Source organism: Somniosus microcephalus, chromosome 7, assembly GCF_052327205.1.
Source record: "Somniosus microcephalus isolate GS21.2 chromosome 7, FLI_Smic_1.0, whole genome shotgun sequence".
In the NCBI taxonomy this organism is placed as follows: domain Eukaryota; kingdom Metazoa; phylum Chordata; class Chondrichthyes; order Squaliformes; family Somniosidae; genus Somniosus; species Somniosus microcephalus.
In genome coordinates, this window is record NC_140993.1 from 13,720,353 (window position 1) to 13,736,141 (window position 15,789).

Genomic DNA, 15,789 nt, shown 5'->3' on the forward strand with positions numbered 1-15,789 from the left:
CACAGGTTCACCACTCTCTGGGTGAAGAAATTCCTCCTCATCTCTGTCCTAAATGGCTTACCCCTTATCCTTAGACTGTGACCCCTGGTTCTGAACTCCCCCGCCATCGGGAACAGCCTTCCTGCATCTAGTCCTGTTAGAATTTTATAAGTTTCGATGAGATCCCCTCTCATTCTTCTAAACTCCAGCGAGTACAAGCCCAATTGACCCAATCTCTCCTCATACGTCATTCCTGCCATCCCAGGTATCAGTCTGGTGAATCTTCGCTGCACTCTCTGCATGGCAAGAACATCCTTCCTCAGATAAGGCGACCAAAACTGCACACAATACTCGAGATGTGGTCTCACCAAGGCCCTGTACAACTGCAGCAAGACATCCTTGTTCCTGTACTCAAACCCTCTCGCTACGAAGGCCAACATACCATTTGCCTTCTTAACCGCCTGCTGCACCTGCATGCTTACTTTCAGCAACTGGTGCACAAGGACACCCAGGTCTCGTTGCACTTCCCCTTCTCCCAATCTATTGCCATTCAGATAAAAATCTGCCTTCCTGTTTTTGACACCAAAGTGGATAACCTCGCATTTATCCACGTTATATTGCATCTGCCATGCTTCTGCCCAATAACCCAACCTGTCCTACATTACAACAGCAACTACACTCCAAAGATGTACCTCATCGGCTGTGAAGCGCTTTGGGAGGTCCTGAGGCCGTGAAAGGCGCTACAGAAATGCAAGGTTCCTTCTTTCTTTACGTGCTATCTGACTCAAGGTCTCACAAAACAGCCCTTAACAGACAAAATTAGACACGGTGATTTTCTGGTCGAGGAAAGGTGCTGGAGAAACTCTGGGAAAACAAATCATACCATACCCGCTTGAAACAGGAAAGTCCGTTCACTCATTTAAAAACAAGAGAACATAACACATTCACACTCGATGGAGGCACACTTCGCTTCCACAGGATTTGATTTTTGTAGGCGAGGTAGGTGAAGAGAGTCACTCAGAGGTTTAAAACACAAATGAAGTTTTTAAAATGGGGACATTATATGAATAAAGGTCAATTGTTTTCATACGAAGGAGCGATGGGTTTACAAGGAACTTCAGCAAAATTGTTTCACACTTCCCTCGAATCGGTTTGCCAACGTTCCCTTTAATTTTTTCCCCCCGGGTGCACGGCCCCTTTAAGGGGATGCGCGGCCCATTCAAAATATCCCGCAGGCGCTGTTTTTCTGAGTTAAAAGCCGGCGAGGCGGCTGCCCGGGATGTCGCTCGCCAACCCTCCAGGAATGCCCTGGAGTCTCCAAGAGTTGAAGATTAATCTCCGGGACAAGGCCGCGGCAAAAAACACGGGGAGAAAAATCAGAGTGGGCATTAAAAGAAAAAAAAAATTTCTTTGAAAACTTTTGTTTGTTAGTGATAAAAATATTGGACTTTGGTGGGCGGGAGGAGGTGAGGAAAGCTGTATGATTGACAGTCAAGAATCATCCAATCAGGTAATGGAGAGTCTATTCGCTTTCCGATTGGCATAGGTAGGCAGGCACCGCGAGGATGGACATGCCGGGCGACCAATGGCAGGTGTGTTTTTGGGGGGGGGGGGGGGGGGGGGGGGGGGGGCGGGGCGGTCATGTGATGAAACCTCCAGGTACATGTCCAACCAGAGCTGGCAACCCCTGGGGGGGGGGGGAGGGAGGGGGCGAGAGGAATTCGGTTGATTTGCGCCTCCCGTCAGCGCCCCAAGAGGGTGAAATTAAGCGGGAGGTTAGCGGCGGCGGCGACCATTGGCGTCCCACGGCGCTGCACCTCTGGCAACGACATCATCGCCGTGCCCAGCGCAAATTAAAAGGGGAGGTGCCGGGCGGCCATGTTTGTTGCTAGCCGCCTGCCAGATGCTGTCCCCGGCCTCCTGCGAAGCCGCGCCCCCCCCCCCCCCCCCCCACCCACCCGTGGAGTGGCGACGGCACTCCGATCCCTGGTGACCCAGCTGGGCCCTGGATCACGCTGGGCTAGGTCCCTCCCCTTTAATAAGGGGCGTGCGGTGCTGCGGCACATAGCGCCGCGATATTCACTCGCAGCGCCCCAAGAGGGAGGCGGGGGCGCTTCCAGTGAATTTCGGACGCGGGGGTGCTAACGTTCTAGGGGCGCTACTTGAAGTTAGCGCCCCAACGGGGGTGCAACACAATTTTGCACCCCCCTAGTCTCTGGCCAAGTCTATATGCAATGATTGAAGAGTTTACAGCCATATATATCCTAATCCAAATTGTACACTCTCGGGAGTCGCAAGCCTACATTTCGTTGTACTGCACTTGTGCACTAACAATGACAATAAAAGTTGATTTGATTTGATTTGATTTGAAATGGAAGCACATCACAAACCTTGACAACCGTCACCAGACCGTCATTACTGACTGGATCAGTTGGAACAGTGAAGTGTCCTGTGGGATCACCACCAATTATTTTATAGACTGCATTCCACGCAGGAGTATGAGGGTGATCCTTATCGGTTACAGTCAGGTTTGAAATAATGATATCAATTCGGTTTTCCGGCACTTCTCCGTAGAACTAGAAACAGAAAAAAAAATCAAACGGTAAAGCTTCTGGACGATTACATCATGAAATGAGTATTTGCGTCAAATACATGGAGCAAAAATAGTAGGTTTTCTGATCTGTTGATCTTCACAAAAACACAATTCCGAGAATGGTTCTTAAACCCATTCCTTCAGTCTAAATACTTAACCCTTCCATGTTACTGACAAATAAGACATCATCCGGAGCAGAGAACTGGCTATGCAATTTACCTGTAAAACCGCAGTGAATTAATACCAGTCAGCCGTGGCTCAGTGGGTAGCACACTCGCCTCTGAGTCAGAAGGTTGTGGGTTCAAGTCCCACTCCAGAGACTTGAGCACAAAAATCCAGGCTGACACTCCCAGTGCAGTGCTGAGGGAGTGCCGCACTGTCGGAGGTGCTGTCTTTCGGATGAGATGTTAAACCGAGGCCCCGTCTGCTCTCTCAGGTGGACATAAAAGATCCCACGGCCACTATTTCGAAGAGCAGGGGGAGTTCTCCCCGGTGTCCTGCCCAATATTTATCCCTCAATCAACATCACTAAAAACAGATTATCTGGTCATTATCACATTGCTGTGTGTGGGAGCTTGCTGTGCGCAAATTAGCTGCCGCGTTTCCTACATTACAAGTGACTCCACTTCAAAAAGTACTTCATTGGCTGTAAAGCGCTTTGGGACTGCCTGAGGTCGTGAAAGGCGCTATAGAAATGCAAGTCTTTCTTTTTTTAACTGGTTGGGGAAGATATGTTGAAAAGTGTAAATTCTTTCCATAAAAAATAAATGATGATTTTAACTACCTTATAGGAACTCAAACCGCATTGCCTGGCTATTTACAAATTAAAATATAGCATTTTCATATCTCTCTCTCTGTAGATTTGCCCGAGTCGGAACGAGAAGGATGATCTGCTCCTTGGAATGTGTCAGTGTTGACTGAAGACGACAATAAAGATGCATACAATGACACTGGGTCCCTGCGTGCACAGTGCAGGGGGAGGGGACAATGCACAGTCAGGGCTCAGCACATTACCCCGACAGCACAGCTCAAACTCAACTCGCCATCAGAGGTGTAGAACCAATGTCTTATTGATCCAGGCAACAGATGCTGGGATAGCAACATAATGCTCGTCTTAGAATCATCGAATAGCCCAGCACAGGAGGAGGCCATTCGGCCCATCGAGTCTGCGCCGGCTCTTTCGAAGAGCAATCCAGTTAGTCCCACTTCCCCCCCCGCTCTCTCCCCATATCACTGCAGTTTTTTTTCCTTCAAGTATTTATCCAATTCCCTTTTGAAGGCTACTATTGAATCTGCCTCCACCGCCCTATCAGTCAGCGCGTTCCAAATCCTAACCACTCATTGCATAAAAACAGTTTTTCAGGTCGCCTCCGGTTCTTCTGCCCAATCGCCTTAAATTTGTTGAAAGATCACCGGCCCGAAACGTTAACTCTCTTTCTCTCTCCACTGATGCTGCCCGACCTGCTGAGTATTTCCAGCATTTTCTGGTTTTAAGTTCACCTTAAATCTGCTCCCTCTTGTTATATACTTTTCTTTTTTTTTTTAAAAAAAAGCCCAATCTTGGTTTTGCAAAGCATACAGTTTTCTTATTATATAAAAAAGGATTTGTGCCGACAACGTGCGTGTGTGTAAACCGAACACCCGTCTGGTGACACTCGCTTCACACGCAATGCCTCACCGACCCGAAATATCATTGATCGCAGCAAATGTGTGAATAGACTGTTTCAAACCAATACATGCCGATTAACACCTTTCACAAAGTACTCTGTTCAAATATAAATATAGATTTGCTGCAAAAAAAAGATTGAGAACTACAAGAGGCATCGAGAGCGATGGGGGCGAATTGTTTTATAAACGCCACCGCAGTTTCCATGGGATCATACGGCACAGGAGGAGGCCATTCAGCCCATCGTGCCTGTGCCGGCTCTTTGAAAGTGCTCTCCCATTAGCCCCGCTTCCCCCCCCACCCCGCTCTTTCCCCATAGCCCTACAATTTCTCCCGCCCCCCACCCCTTCGAAGTCTATATACAATTCCCCTTTTGAAAGTCACTATTGAATCTGCTTCCACCGCCCTTTCAGGCAGCGCATTCCAGGTCACTGCGTAAAAAAAAAATTCTCCTCCTCTCCACTTTGGTTCTTTTACCAATTACATTAAATCTGTGCTCTCCTGCTAGTGAAAACAGTTTCGCCTTATTTACTCTATCAAAACCCCTCATGATTTTGAACACCTCTACAGACTCTCCTCTTAGCCTTCTCTGCTCCAAAGAGAACAAACCCCAGCTTCTCCAGTCTCTCCACCGCGTAACTGAAGTCTCTCATCCCCGGTACCATTCTAGTCAATCTCCTCCGCACCCTCTCCAAGGCCTTGACATCCTTCCTCAAGTGCGGGGCCCAGAATTGGACACAGTACTCCAGCTGAGGCCAAGCTAGTGATTTGTAAATGAGGACAAGAGAAATCATGTACTTCCCTGTGCAACTTTCAGCACTTGTAAAGACACTGCAGTCTATTGGCCCAGTCCCCAAGAGTGTGTACAGATTATATAACTACAACCTGGGGAATGACATCTACCATCTGATCTAACAACGGAGATCCAAGCCAGTAAAGGGATACAGACTAAGACTTTGTTATTGATCTCGAGCATTATTCCTGCAGTTCAGTAAGCTTACGTAGGACATGGGAGATTAAGGGGACAGGGGTTTAGGCTTTTAAGATTGAACAATCGCTTTGTTCCGAAGTGCAGGGATATTTCTGCTCAAAAGGGGAAAGTTAAACATTTTTAACGGAAACAGTATTTCACAAGATGAAAGAGTCATCGAAACGGAAACGGAAACGAGACTCGGTAACTCTTCCATCCTCTTCACTTAGGCAATAAATTTTGGGGGGGGGGGGGGTGGAAATTAACCTCGGACGGTATCGCAAAACAGACGGTAATGGATCAGCCGGCCAATTATACGCAGCGCAAAATATGCAGTTCCACTGCAGTCAATGGAATTAAGTATCGGGCGCTACGCACAAGAACATAAGAATTAGGAGCACAGAGTAGGAGGATGTTTCCCCCCTGGCTGGAGAGTCTAGAACCAGGGGTCACAGTCTCAGGATAAGGGGTCGGCCATTCAGGACTGAGATGGGGAGAAATTTCTTCACTCAGAGGGTGGTGAATCTTTGGAATTCTCTACCCTAGAGGGCTGTGGAGGCTCAGGTCGTTGAGTATATTCAAGACAGAGATCGATAGATTTTTGAATATTAATTGGAATCAAGGGATATGGAGATCGGGCGGGAAAGTGGAGTTGAGGTCGAAGATCAGCCATGATCTCATTGAATGGCGGAGCAGGCTCGAGGGGCCCTTTGGCCAACTCCTGCCCCTATTTCTTCGGTTCTTATACGGCCCCTCGAGCCTGATCTGCCATTCAATAAGATCATGGCTGATCTTCTACCTCATCTCCACCTTCCCGCCCGATCCCCATATCCCTCGATTCCCTTAATATTCAAAAATCTATCGATCTCCGCCTTTAATACACTCAACGACTCAGCATCCACAGCCCTCTGGGGTAGAGAATCCCAGAGATTCACCACCCTCCGAGTGAAGAAATTTCTCCTGATCTCAGTCCCCTTATCCCGAGACTGTGAGCCCTGGTTCTAGAACGGGCGGCCGATCTGACACCGCCCGTTTTGCGCCACCGTCCAAGGTGGATTTCTAGGCCTTGTATTCTTCAGCACCTTAATGAAAAAAACCAGCACGCCATATTAAATAAATTAGAACAGAGATCATAGCGACACCAGGCTGAAACCTTGTCAGACTGTAGCGATTACAACACCATCTGAATCTGGTTAGTGAACCTGTGGAATTCTCTGCCACAGAAGGCAGTAGAGGCCAATTCATTAAATATATTCAAGAAGGAGTTAGATATATTTCTTAAGGCTAAAGGGATCAAGAGATATGGGGAGGAAGCAGGGACAGGGTACTGAATTTGGATGATCAGTCATGATCTCATTAAATGCACCAGTCGCTGAAGGTAAGCATGCAGGTGCAGCAGGTGTTTAAGAAGGCAAATGGTATGTTGGCCTTCATAGCGAGAGGGTTCGAGTACAGGAGCAAGGATGCCTTGCTGCAGTTGTACAGGGCCTTGGTGAGACCACACTTTGGGTATTGTGTGCAGTTTTGGTCGCCTTATCTGAGGAAGGATGTTCTTGCCATGGAGAGGGTGCAGCGAAGATTCACCAGACTGATACCTGGGATGGCAGGAATGACGTATGAAGAGAGATTGGGTCGATTAGGCTTATACTCGCTGGAGTTTAGAAGAATGAGAGGGGATCTCATTGAAACTTATAAAATTCTAACAGGACTAGACAGACTAGATGCAGGAAGGACGTTCCCGATGGCAGGGGAGTCCAGAACCAGGGGTCACAGTCTAAGGATAAGGGGTAAGCCATTTAGGACTGAGATGAGGAGGAATTTCTTCACCCAGAGAGTGGTGAACCTGTGGAATTCTCCAGCACAGAAGGCAGTAGAGGCCAATTCATTAAATATATTCAAGAAGGAGTTGGATATATTTCTTAAGGCTAAAGGGATCAAGGGATATGGGGAGAAAGCAGGGACAGGGTACTGAATTTGGATGATCAGCCATGATCTCATTAAATGACGGAACAGGCTCGAGGAGCCAAATGGCCTACACCTGCTCCTATCTTCTATGTGTCTAAGTAGGTGAGGATTCATTGTTCAGAATTGAGACACAACTTAGGGAAATATCTGATAACAATGACAGAAGACGTCGTGGACTGACTTGCACAGGAACAGGGGAAGGCCATTCGGCCCCTGGAGCCTGTTCCGCCATTCAATGGCTCCCCAAGGAGCGATTATCAAATAGAAGCCACTCCGGGCCACATAAGGGGAGATCAGGACGGGCAACCAAAAGCTTGGTGAAAGGTAGGTTTTAAGAAGCGTCTTAAAAATGTGGAGAGAGAGGGGCGGCAGAGAGGTTTAGGGAGGGAATTCCAGAGCTTTGGGCCCCGGGCAGCTGAAGGCACGGCCGCCAATGGTGGGGCGAATGCTGCAGGTCAGAATTAGAGGAGCGCAGAGATTGCAAGAGATCACTGGCTGACAAGTTATTTGAATTAAAACGAGCTCCATGGAATTGCTGGGGTGCAGGTTTATTCTGTTCGTGCTTGTTTTGCAATGTGGTCGCCACAACTTTTGCAGGACATTCGACAGTCACGTGGCCTCAACAAATTGAAACAATCTACAGGCGGCCAGAAAATTCATCAGCAGAATAGAAACGATAGCACAGAAATGTATTCAGCCCCTTGTGTCTGTGCTACTCTGCCAAGTGGAGCTTTCTAATGTAATCCCGTTTCCTTTATCCCCTTTTATACTCTTCCTTTTCAGATACTTATCCAATTGCTTTCTACAGCCAGACTCTGGCACAGTAGCCACGAGGTAACGAGTTCCCATGTTCTCAACACAGAAAAACACTCTCGACTTCTCTCTTCATCCCACTAGTGATAATCCGGAGTTTATCCCACTTGTTATCAGTTTGTCAAGCATTGTGAACAATCTTTCACTTTCTACCCCCTCAAAACCTTCCTTAAATGTTGAAAGCATAATCCACTTCCGGCTATGGAACTAGTGTACAATAGATTCCAGACATGACAGAAATCCACCCTACTTCTACCTGCAGGAGAGAGAGAGAAGGGGGAGGGAGAGAGAGGGGAAGAGGGGGGTAGAGAGAGAGAGAGGTAGAGGGGGGGAGGGGAAGAGAGAGAGGAGAGAGGAGAGAGGAGAGGGGAGAGAGGGGAGAGGGAAAAAGGAGAGAGGAGAGAGGGAAAAAGAGAGAGAGAGAGAGAGAAAAAGAGAGAGAGAGGAGAGAGGGAAAAAGAGAGAGACAGAGAGAGTGAGAGTGTGTGTGTGCGGGAGGGAGGGAGAGAGAGAGAGAGAGAGAGAGAGAGAGAGAGAGAGTGTGGGAGAGGGGGGCAGGGGGGAAGGGAAGGGAGAGATTGGGGGGGCGGGGGGGAAGGTATAAACCTGAAGCACTCGTTTCAAAAAGCCCTCTACAAAAACCAGACCGGCACAAGACTTACCGTCGCAGCTGTGAATTCTGGCGGGTTGTCATTGACATCAGTGACTGCGATGACAGCGGTCGCGGTGTTTGAAAGGCCGTACGTTGGGCTGCCCTCCATATCGGTTGCTTGAATTATTAACGTGTACTGTGGAACTTTCTGTAAAAGAAAATAAGGGAATGTAGGGGAATTAAAAAATACAAGAATTTTGTAACCGTAAACTCCCATTACGCACATGCACAACTCCCATCAACAGTACGGCAAATCTCTCGTCCTTCCCGATTATACGGACTTCCCAATACAGGTACCAAACTCCAGATCGTTCAATTTTCAAAAGGATGCAGTGTTACATAGCGGAGGATACAGCACAGAAACAGGCCCTTCGGCCCAACCCGTCTATGCTGGCTGTCCCATCAAATGAAGACAACCATCGTGAACTAATTGCTTTCAAAAACTGGTGATTGGGAAGGGGCGGAGAGGGAGAGAAAGAAAGAGTCACGAAGGACCAGGAGAAGGAGAGATTGAACTACGAAGGCATAATACTCATTTTCAAACAGGCCCGTGTTTATCTCCCAATTGTGGGTCTCATTATAATGTCGAGCAATCAAAAATGGATTTATGTAACCTTATTAAAATGACAGAAATGTTAAGGGATTTTAGGAGATCCAAATTGCTGATGAAAATGTCAAAATCAAACCACAAATAAAACATATTGTGGCACGGCGAGATCGCCTCACTCAATGGCTGACCTGTACCAGTATTTCTCATTTCATTTAACAGATGCACTGCGCATAAACCTCGACACAAGAGCTGAATACGATAAACAGAAATTCGAAACCCCTTGGCTTTTCAAAATGAAATGTTTTAGACAAATTCAAAAGGGCCCCAAAAAAAGAAAAAAAACCACTCCCTTCATTGAGCGCGGCGCACTATAACCAGCTTTAACACCCGGCTCCCAGTCAGTGCCGTCTCACGTTTCATCCTTTGTACGTTCACTAAGGCACAATTCGACACTCCCAAAAAAATGAATTGTGGGCAGGGATGGTATCAGTAACACCAAGAGTCTGCCAGTTTGGCCCAACGCCCAGGAGGGGTATGGCGTTCATAGCTGACAGCTGTTTTCTTCTCCAGCGAGAACCATTCAGGTGCTGGTTGCTAGGTAACGGAGAGATCACCAACACTGAATTGCGGGAACAAAAAAAAAGCCAGTCCCTCCTCCCCCCCCCACCCCGACCAGCAAAGGATCCCTTGGGTGCTATTATCAAAGATACACGCCGCCCTGTTGACAGGCTTTGGCCACCTGCATCAATTGACCCTCCCTTTTTGCAATGGAGTAGAGCTCCAAGCTTTAAACCCCCCCCCCACCCAAGATACGAGCATCAGTGTCCCCTCTGGTGGACAATTTAAAAAGGTCAGGCCTGCTGTATACATTGTCCGCATGCCCGATACAAGACTCCCAAAACAAGCGCTCTACTCGGAGCTCCGGCACGGCAAGAGAGCCCCAGGTGGGCAGAGGAAACGCTTCAAGGACACCCTCAAAGCCTCCTTGAAAACGTGCAACATCCCCACCGACACCTGGGAATCCCTGGCCCAAGACCGCACAAAGTGGAGGAGAAGCATCTGGGAAGTCGCAGAACACCTCGAGTCTCTTCACCGGGAGCAAGCGGAAGCCAAGCGCAGGCAGCGCAAGGAGCGCACGGCAACCCAAGCGCCCCACCCACCCGCCCCTTCAACCACCGTCTGCCCCACCTGTGACAGAGACTGTAGGTCCCGCATTGGACTCATCAGTCACCTGAGAACTCATTTTTAATGTGGAAGCAAGTCATCCTCGGCTCCGAGGGACTGCCTAAGAAGAAGATACATCAGGGAGGAATGTTACTGCAGGTTCACACACTGGCCAGTTACTGCTTAATGCTCCTTCAGACAATTAATTTTTCCTTTGCGTTTTACTGTTTGCGCATCTTCCCCCCCACCCGCTCTATTAGCCTTGGCCTCCAAGGTAGGGACAGGAGGAGGCCTATTCAGCCCTTCGAGCCTGTTCCTCCATTCAATTGAGATCGCGGCTGATCTGCATCTCAACTGCGCCTGCCCGCCATAATTCCGTAAACTGAATACCCTTGCCCAATAATAATCTTATCAATCCCCGTTTTGAAATTTTCAATTGACCCCATCTCCCTCGCCCACCCTCCAGCCTCAACAGCTTTTGGGGGAGAGAGTTCCAGATTTCCACCGCCCTTTGTGTGAAGAAGTGCTTCCTGACATCAGCCCCTGAACGGCCTGGCTCTAATTTTAAGGTAACAACAGAAAATGCTGGAAACACACAGCAGGCCAGGCCGTGGAGAGAAAAACAGAGTTAATGTTTCAGGTCTGGAACCCGTCGTCAGAACTGGAAAAAGGTTAGAGAGGCAACAGGTTTTGAGCAGGTTCAGAGGCAGGGAAAGTGGGGGGGGGGGGGGGGGGGGAGGAAGGAACAAAAGGGTGGGAGGCAGGAGGGATTAAAATGTTGCAAATGGGGAGGATGGCAAAATCCTCAACAGCTGCCGCCTGAAAAAAAATGGGGGCAGGGGTTATGGTCTGAAATGGTTGAACTCGAAGTCGAGCCCGGAAGGCTGTAAAGTGCCTGATCGAAAGATGAGGTGCCGTTCCTCGAGCTTGTGTTGAGCTTCACTGGAAAAGTGTAAGAGGCCAAGGGCGGAGAGGGAAGTGGAGCGGGGAATTAAAGTGACAGGCGACCGGAAGCTCAGGGGGTCACGCACGTGGACTGAACGGAAGCGTTCCGCAAAGCGCTCGCCTGATCTGCGTTTGGTCTGCCCCAAGCGTAGAGGAGACCGCATCGTGAGCAGCGAATACAGTATACCCAATTGTAAGTACAAGTAAATCGCTGTTTCACCTGGAAGGTTATGCCCCCCGTTGTTCTGGACTCCCCCGCCCCCGCCCCCCCCCCCCCCCCCCCCCCCCCCCCCCCCACCAGAGGAAATAGTCTCTCTCCATCTACCCGCTCTTATTTGACAAGGCCCTCTGAATGCCGCAGGTGACCAGAGGTTGGAGCGAGCAGGGAACGTGGATAATTTGACACAGCGCGGTCTTTTGAAAGATTGAATGCAAATTTGTACACGACGGCACGGATTTGAACACAACAAAACCCTTGTTATATTAATTCAAGTGTTGTAGCTCCCCTCAGCATCCGAACAACAAGAATTACCAGCCTCCCCTGTCATAGATTACAATACACCAGGGGAAACCAGGATTTGCCGGCTTCCTTCATGCAGAGAAAGAGAACACAAGGATTCAGCAAACCCGGCCCGGCGTGCTGCAGGAAAGGATAATGTTTTGAGAAGCGACGGGGCGGAGAACTGATTCGTGCCGAGGGCTGAAGTATTAATATTTTAAAGACTCACGTAAATCAACCCCACTCCCCTCCCCCCACCAAATTTCCCTATTTAAATATTTACAACACTCTTTCCTGCCTACAAAAACATTAAAAAATGCAAAAGACATTGTGAAAAGCCCACATTCTCCACACCATTCATTCATATCCCGCAGACACCAAAATTAGAACCAGTTGCACAAGCCTTTTGTACTTGTACGTTACAAAAAAAGACCTGGGATTCATTTCCAGCGGAATAGAATTGAAAGGCAATTGAAGTGACGTTAAACTTGTGCAGAACCTCGGTTAGACCGCGAAGAGACGGTAAACTTGTGCAGAACCTCGGTTAGACCGCGAAGAGACGGTAGACTTGTATAGCCTCGGTTAGACCGCGAAGAGACGGTAAACTTGTGCAGAGCCTCGGTTAGACCGAGAAGAGACGGTAAACTTGTGCAGAGCCTCGGTTAGACCGCGAAGAGATGGTAAACTTGTGCAGAGCCTCGGTTAGACCGCGAAGAGATGGTAAACTTGTGCAGAGCCTCGGTTAGACTGCACTTGGAGTACTGCGCACAGTTCAGGTTCCCATAATTGCAAAAAAGGTACTGGAGAAGGTACAAAAAAAATTCACAAGGGCGATACCTGAACTGAGAGGATATACTCAACAGGATAGGCTGGGGGCTCTTTTCTCTAGAAAAGAGAAGTCTGAGGGGTGATCTGACGGAGGTCCTGAAGGGGTTCGATAGGGTAGACGCAGAGAAGATGTTTCCACTTGTGGGGGAGACCAGAACTAGGGGACATTCAATAAAAGATAGTCACCAAGAAGAAACTTCTTTACCCAAAGAGTACATTCTATCGGTACGTATCTACCCGGTCAAGGTAGGACCTACTGATGCACTACCAGCGAGAAGAACTGGGTCCTCTTCAAAGCCACTTTCAAGATGATTGGCTTTGTAATCCTTTAGGCTGCAGCACCACATTTCAGGCTCAATATCTAATCTACTTATTTGGTATTCGCTCTTCCGCTTTGGTTTTCTTAATATTTAATTGGGGGGGGGGGGGGGGGGGGGGGAAACTCTCATGGAAAATACCATTGGTCAGAGGCACAGAATTACATAGAACCCGACTTTAACTCCGGGCGGATTTCCCCCGCTCGGGCCCGAGTTACAATCACAATCGGGCCTCAATGATGTCATCGGGCCGTAACACGCCTGTGTAAAGAAGGACCCCCGTTGGCTCCGGGCCGGTGTCCTTGCCGCCTGCTCAGGAGAGCGGGTTAAAAATCGCAGATGCCGCGATCGTGGCGGCTTTCGGACAGGTGAGAGCCAGGGACGATTTTAACTGCCCGCCCGTCAGGTTTCTGCTGAGCGAGTGGGGTTAAAATTGCCCCTATAGTGTCTACAGCACAGAAACAGGCCATTCGGCCCAACTGGTCCATGCCGGTGTTTCTGCTCCACACGAGCCTCCTCCCACCCCTCTTCATCTCACCTTATCGCCATATCCTTCTATTCCTTTCTCCCTCATGTGTTTATCCAGCTTCTCCTTAAATGAATCTATACTATTCGCCTCAACCACTCCCTGTGGTAGCGAGTTCCACATTCTCACCACTCTCTGGGTAAAGAAGTTTCTCCCAAATTCTTCATTGGATTTATTAGTGACTATCTTATATTTATGGCCCTGTGAAAAATGAAAGAAACAGTCCTAGCAAACCTCAGCAACCTTTTCTGTGTCCTCTGGTTGCCGACTCTCCAGCCACTGGGAATAGTTTCTTCCTATCTACGCTCATCAAAACCCCATAACATTTTGAACACCTTCATTAAATCTCCCCTTAACCTTCTCTGCTCTAAGGAGAACAATCCCAGCCTCTCCACATAACTGAAGTCCCTCATCCCTGGTAAATCTCCTCTGCCCCCTCCTTCCTAAAGACTAGATTGATCCCTGGGAAGAGAGGGCTGTCCTATGATGAGAGATTGAGTCTATACTATATTTAGAAGAATGAGAGGTGATCTCATTGAAACATATAAGATTCTGAGGGGGGATTGACAGGGTAGATGCTGAGAGGCTGTTTCCCCCTGGCTGGGGAATCTAGAACCAGGGGTCACAGTCTCAGGATAAGGGGTCGGCTATTTAGGACTGAGATGAGGAGGAATTTCTTCACTCAGAGGGTTGTGAATCTTTGGAATTCTCTGCCCCAGAGGGCTGTGGATGCTGAGTCTTTGAGTATATTCAAGGTTGAGATCGATAGATTTTTGGACTCTAGGGGAATCAAGGATATGGGGATCGGGCGGGAAAGTGGAGTTGAGGTCAAAGATCAGCCATGACCTTATTGAATGGCGGAGCAGGCTCGAGGGGCCGTATGGCCGACTCCTGCTCCTAATTCTTATGTTCTTGAAGTGCTGTGTCCCGAATTGGTCGCAATACTCCAGCTGAGGCCTACCCAGCGATTTATAAAGAAAAGCTTTAGCATAACCTTTCTGGGGGTATTTTTTTTTTTTTTTTTTTTAAAGGCTCAAGCTAGTCAATGAATAAATTTGCTGATCCGCTGATTAAGATTTTAATTAAAGGTCGGTGGCAATGTAAAGCAGAAGCATTAATCTCTGACAGCTGGTATTTATTCACCCAGTATATTTGGTAAATCAAGTAAAGGTACGTCCTCTGCTGATATATACAGTACCTCTCTGTCAAGGCCAGCTGCTACAGTGATTATATCTCCAGTCTCATTATTGATGGTAAACATGTTTGAAGAAGGACTACTTGGTGTTTGAGAAAGGATCTTATATCTCAATACACCGTTGGACGATTTGGGATCATCAGCATCAACTGCAGTTACTGTCATTACAAATGTGCCTAGGGAAGAAAAAGGAAAAATTAATCTCCAATATAAGGTAAACAGTTTATATAAAACTTACAGCAGGGTTTACTTTAAGACTCTTGACTTGATACATGTTATTAATATATTGTATAAACACACTTATCGTCCAATACATTCATTCTTCCACATGAAATGGGAGATTAAAGCGATCAGGTCTCGGTGGGTCGCACTCTCTCTCGCCTCCGAGTCAGCAGGTTGTGGGTTCAAGTCCCACTCCAGAGACTTGAGCACAAAAAGTTAGGCCGACACTCCCAGTGCAGTGCTGAGGGAGCGCCGCACTGTCAGAGGTGCCGTCTTTCGGGATGAGACGTTAAACCGAGGCCCCGTCTGCTCTCTCAGGTGGACGTAAAAGATCCCACGGCCACTATTTCGTTCTCCCCGGTGTCCTGAGGCCAATATTTATCCCTCAACCAACATCACTAAAAACAGATTATCTGGTCATTATCACATTGCTGTTTGTGGGAGCTTGCTGTGCGCAAATTAGCTGCTGCGTTTCCCACATTACAACAGTGACTACACTTCAAAAAGTACTTCAATGGCGGTAAAGCGCTTTGGGTCGTGAAAGACGCGATATAAATGCAAGTTTTTGTTTGAAGTGTACACATTTCCCAACGAGACCAGGAATTCTCAATCTGCTGTTTTCTTATGAATCTATATACCTTTGCAGACCCAAGCTGTCTCTCTACCAGTTGGGGATGCCATGGGGATAGTGTACAGCTCTTTCACCACCAGTTTCCAGGTTCGATTCAAGCCTGGTCCAATAGGAGGGCTTACTCTGCCACCCATAAGGACTCCGTTCTGGGCCCCGCACCTCAGGATGGATATATCGGCCTCGGAGGGGGAGCAGCGCAGATTCACCAGAATGATACCGGGGCTAAAAGGGTTAAGTTCCGAGGACAGGTTGCACAGACTGGGCTCGTGTTCCC

The 15,789-nt window shown here is 48.2% G+C and overlaps 1 protein-coding gene across 1 annotated transcript in view; it reads right to left on the reverse strand.

Moving 5' to 3' along the window:
- The window catches only part of cdh2 (cadherin 2, type 1, N-cadherin (neuronal)), a 238,540-nt gene that overhangs the window by 45,418 nt on the left and 177,333 nt on the right, over positions 1 to 15,789 (reverse strand). The window contains exons 6-8 of the mRNA XM_085992259.1: positions 14,666 to 14,838; positions 8,649 to 8,786; positions 2,370 to 2,555 (exon numbers count right to left, since the gene is read on the reverse strand). Coding sequence (XP_085848385.1) covers positions 2,370 to 2,555; positions 8,649 to 8,786; positions 14,666 to 14,838 — 497 coding nt within the window. The remainder of the gene's footprint in view (positions 1 to 2,369; positions 2,556 to 8,648; positions 8,787 to 14,665; positions 14,839 to 15,789) is intronic.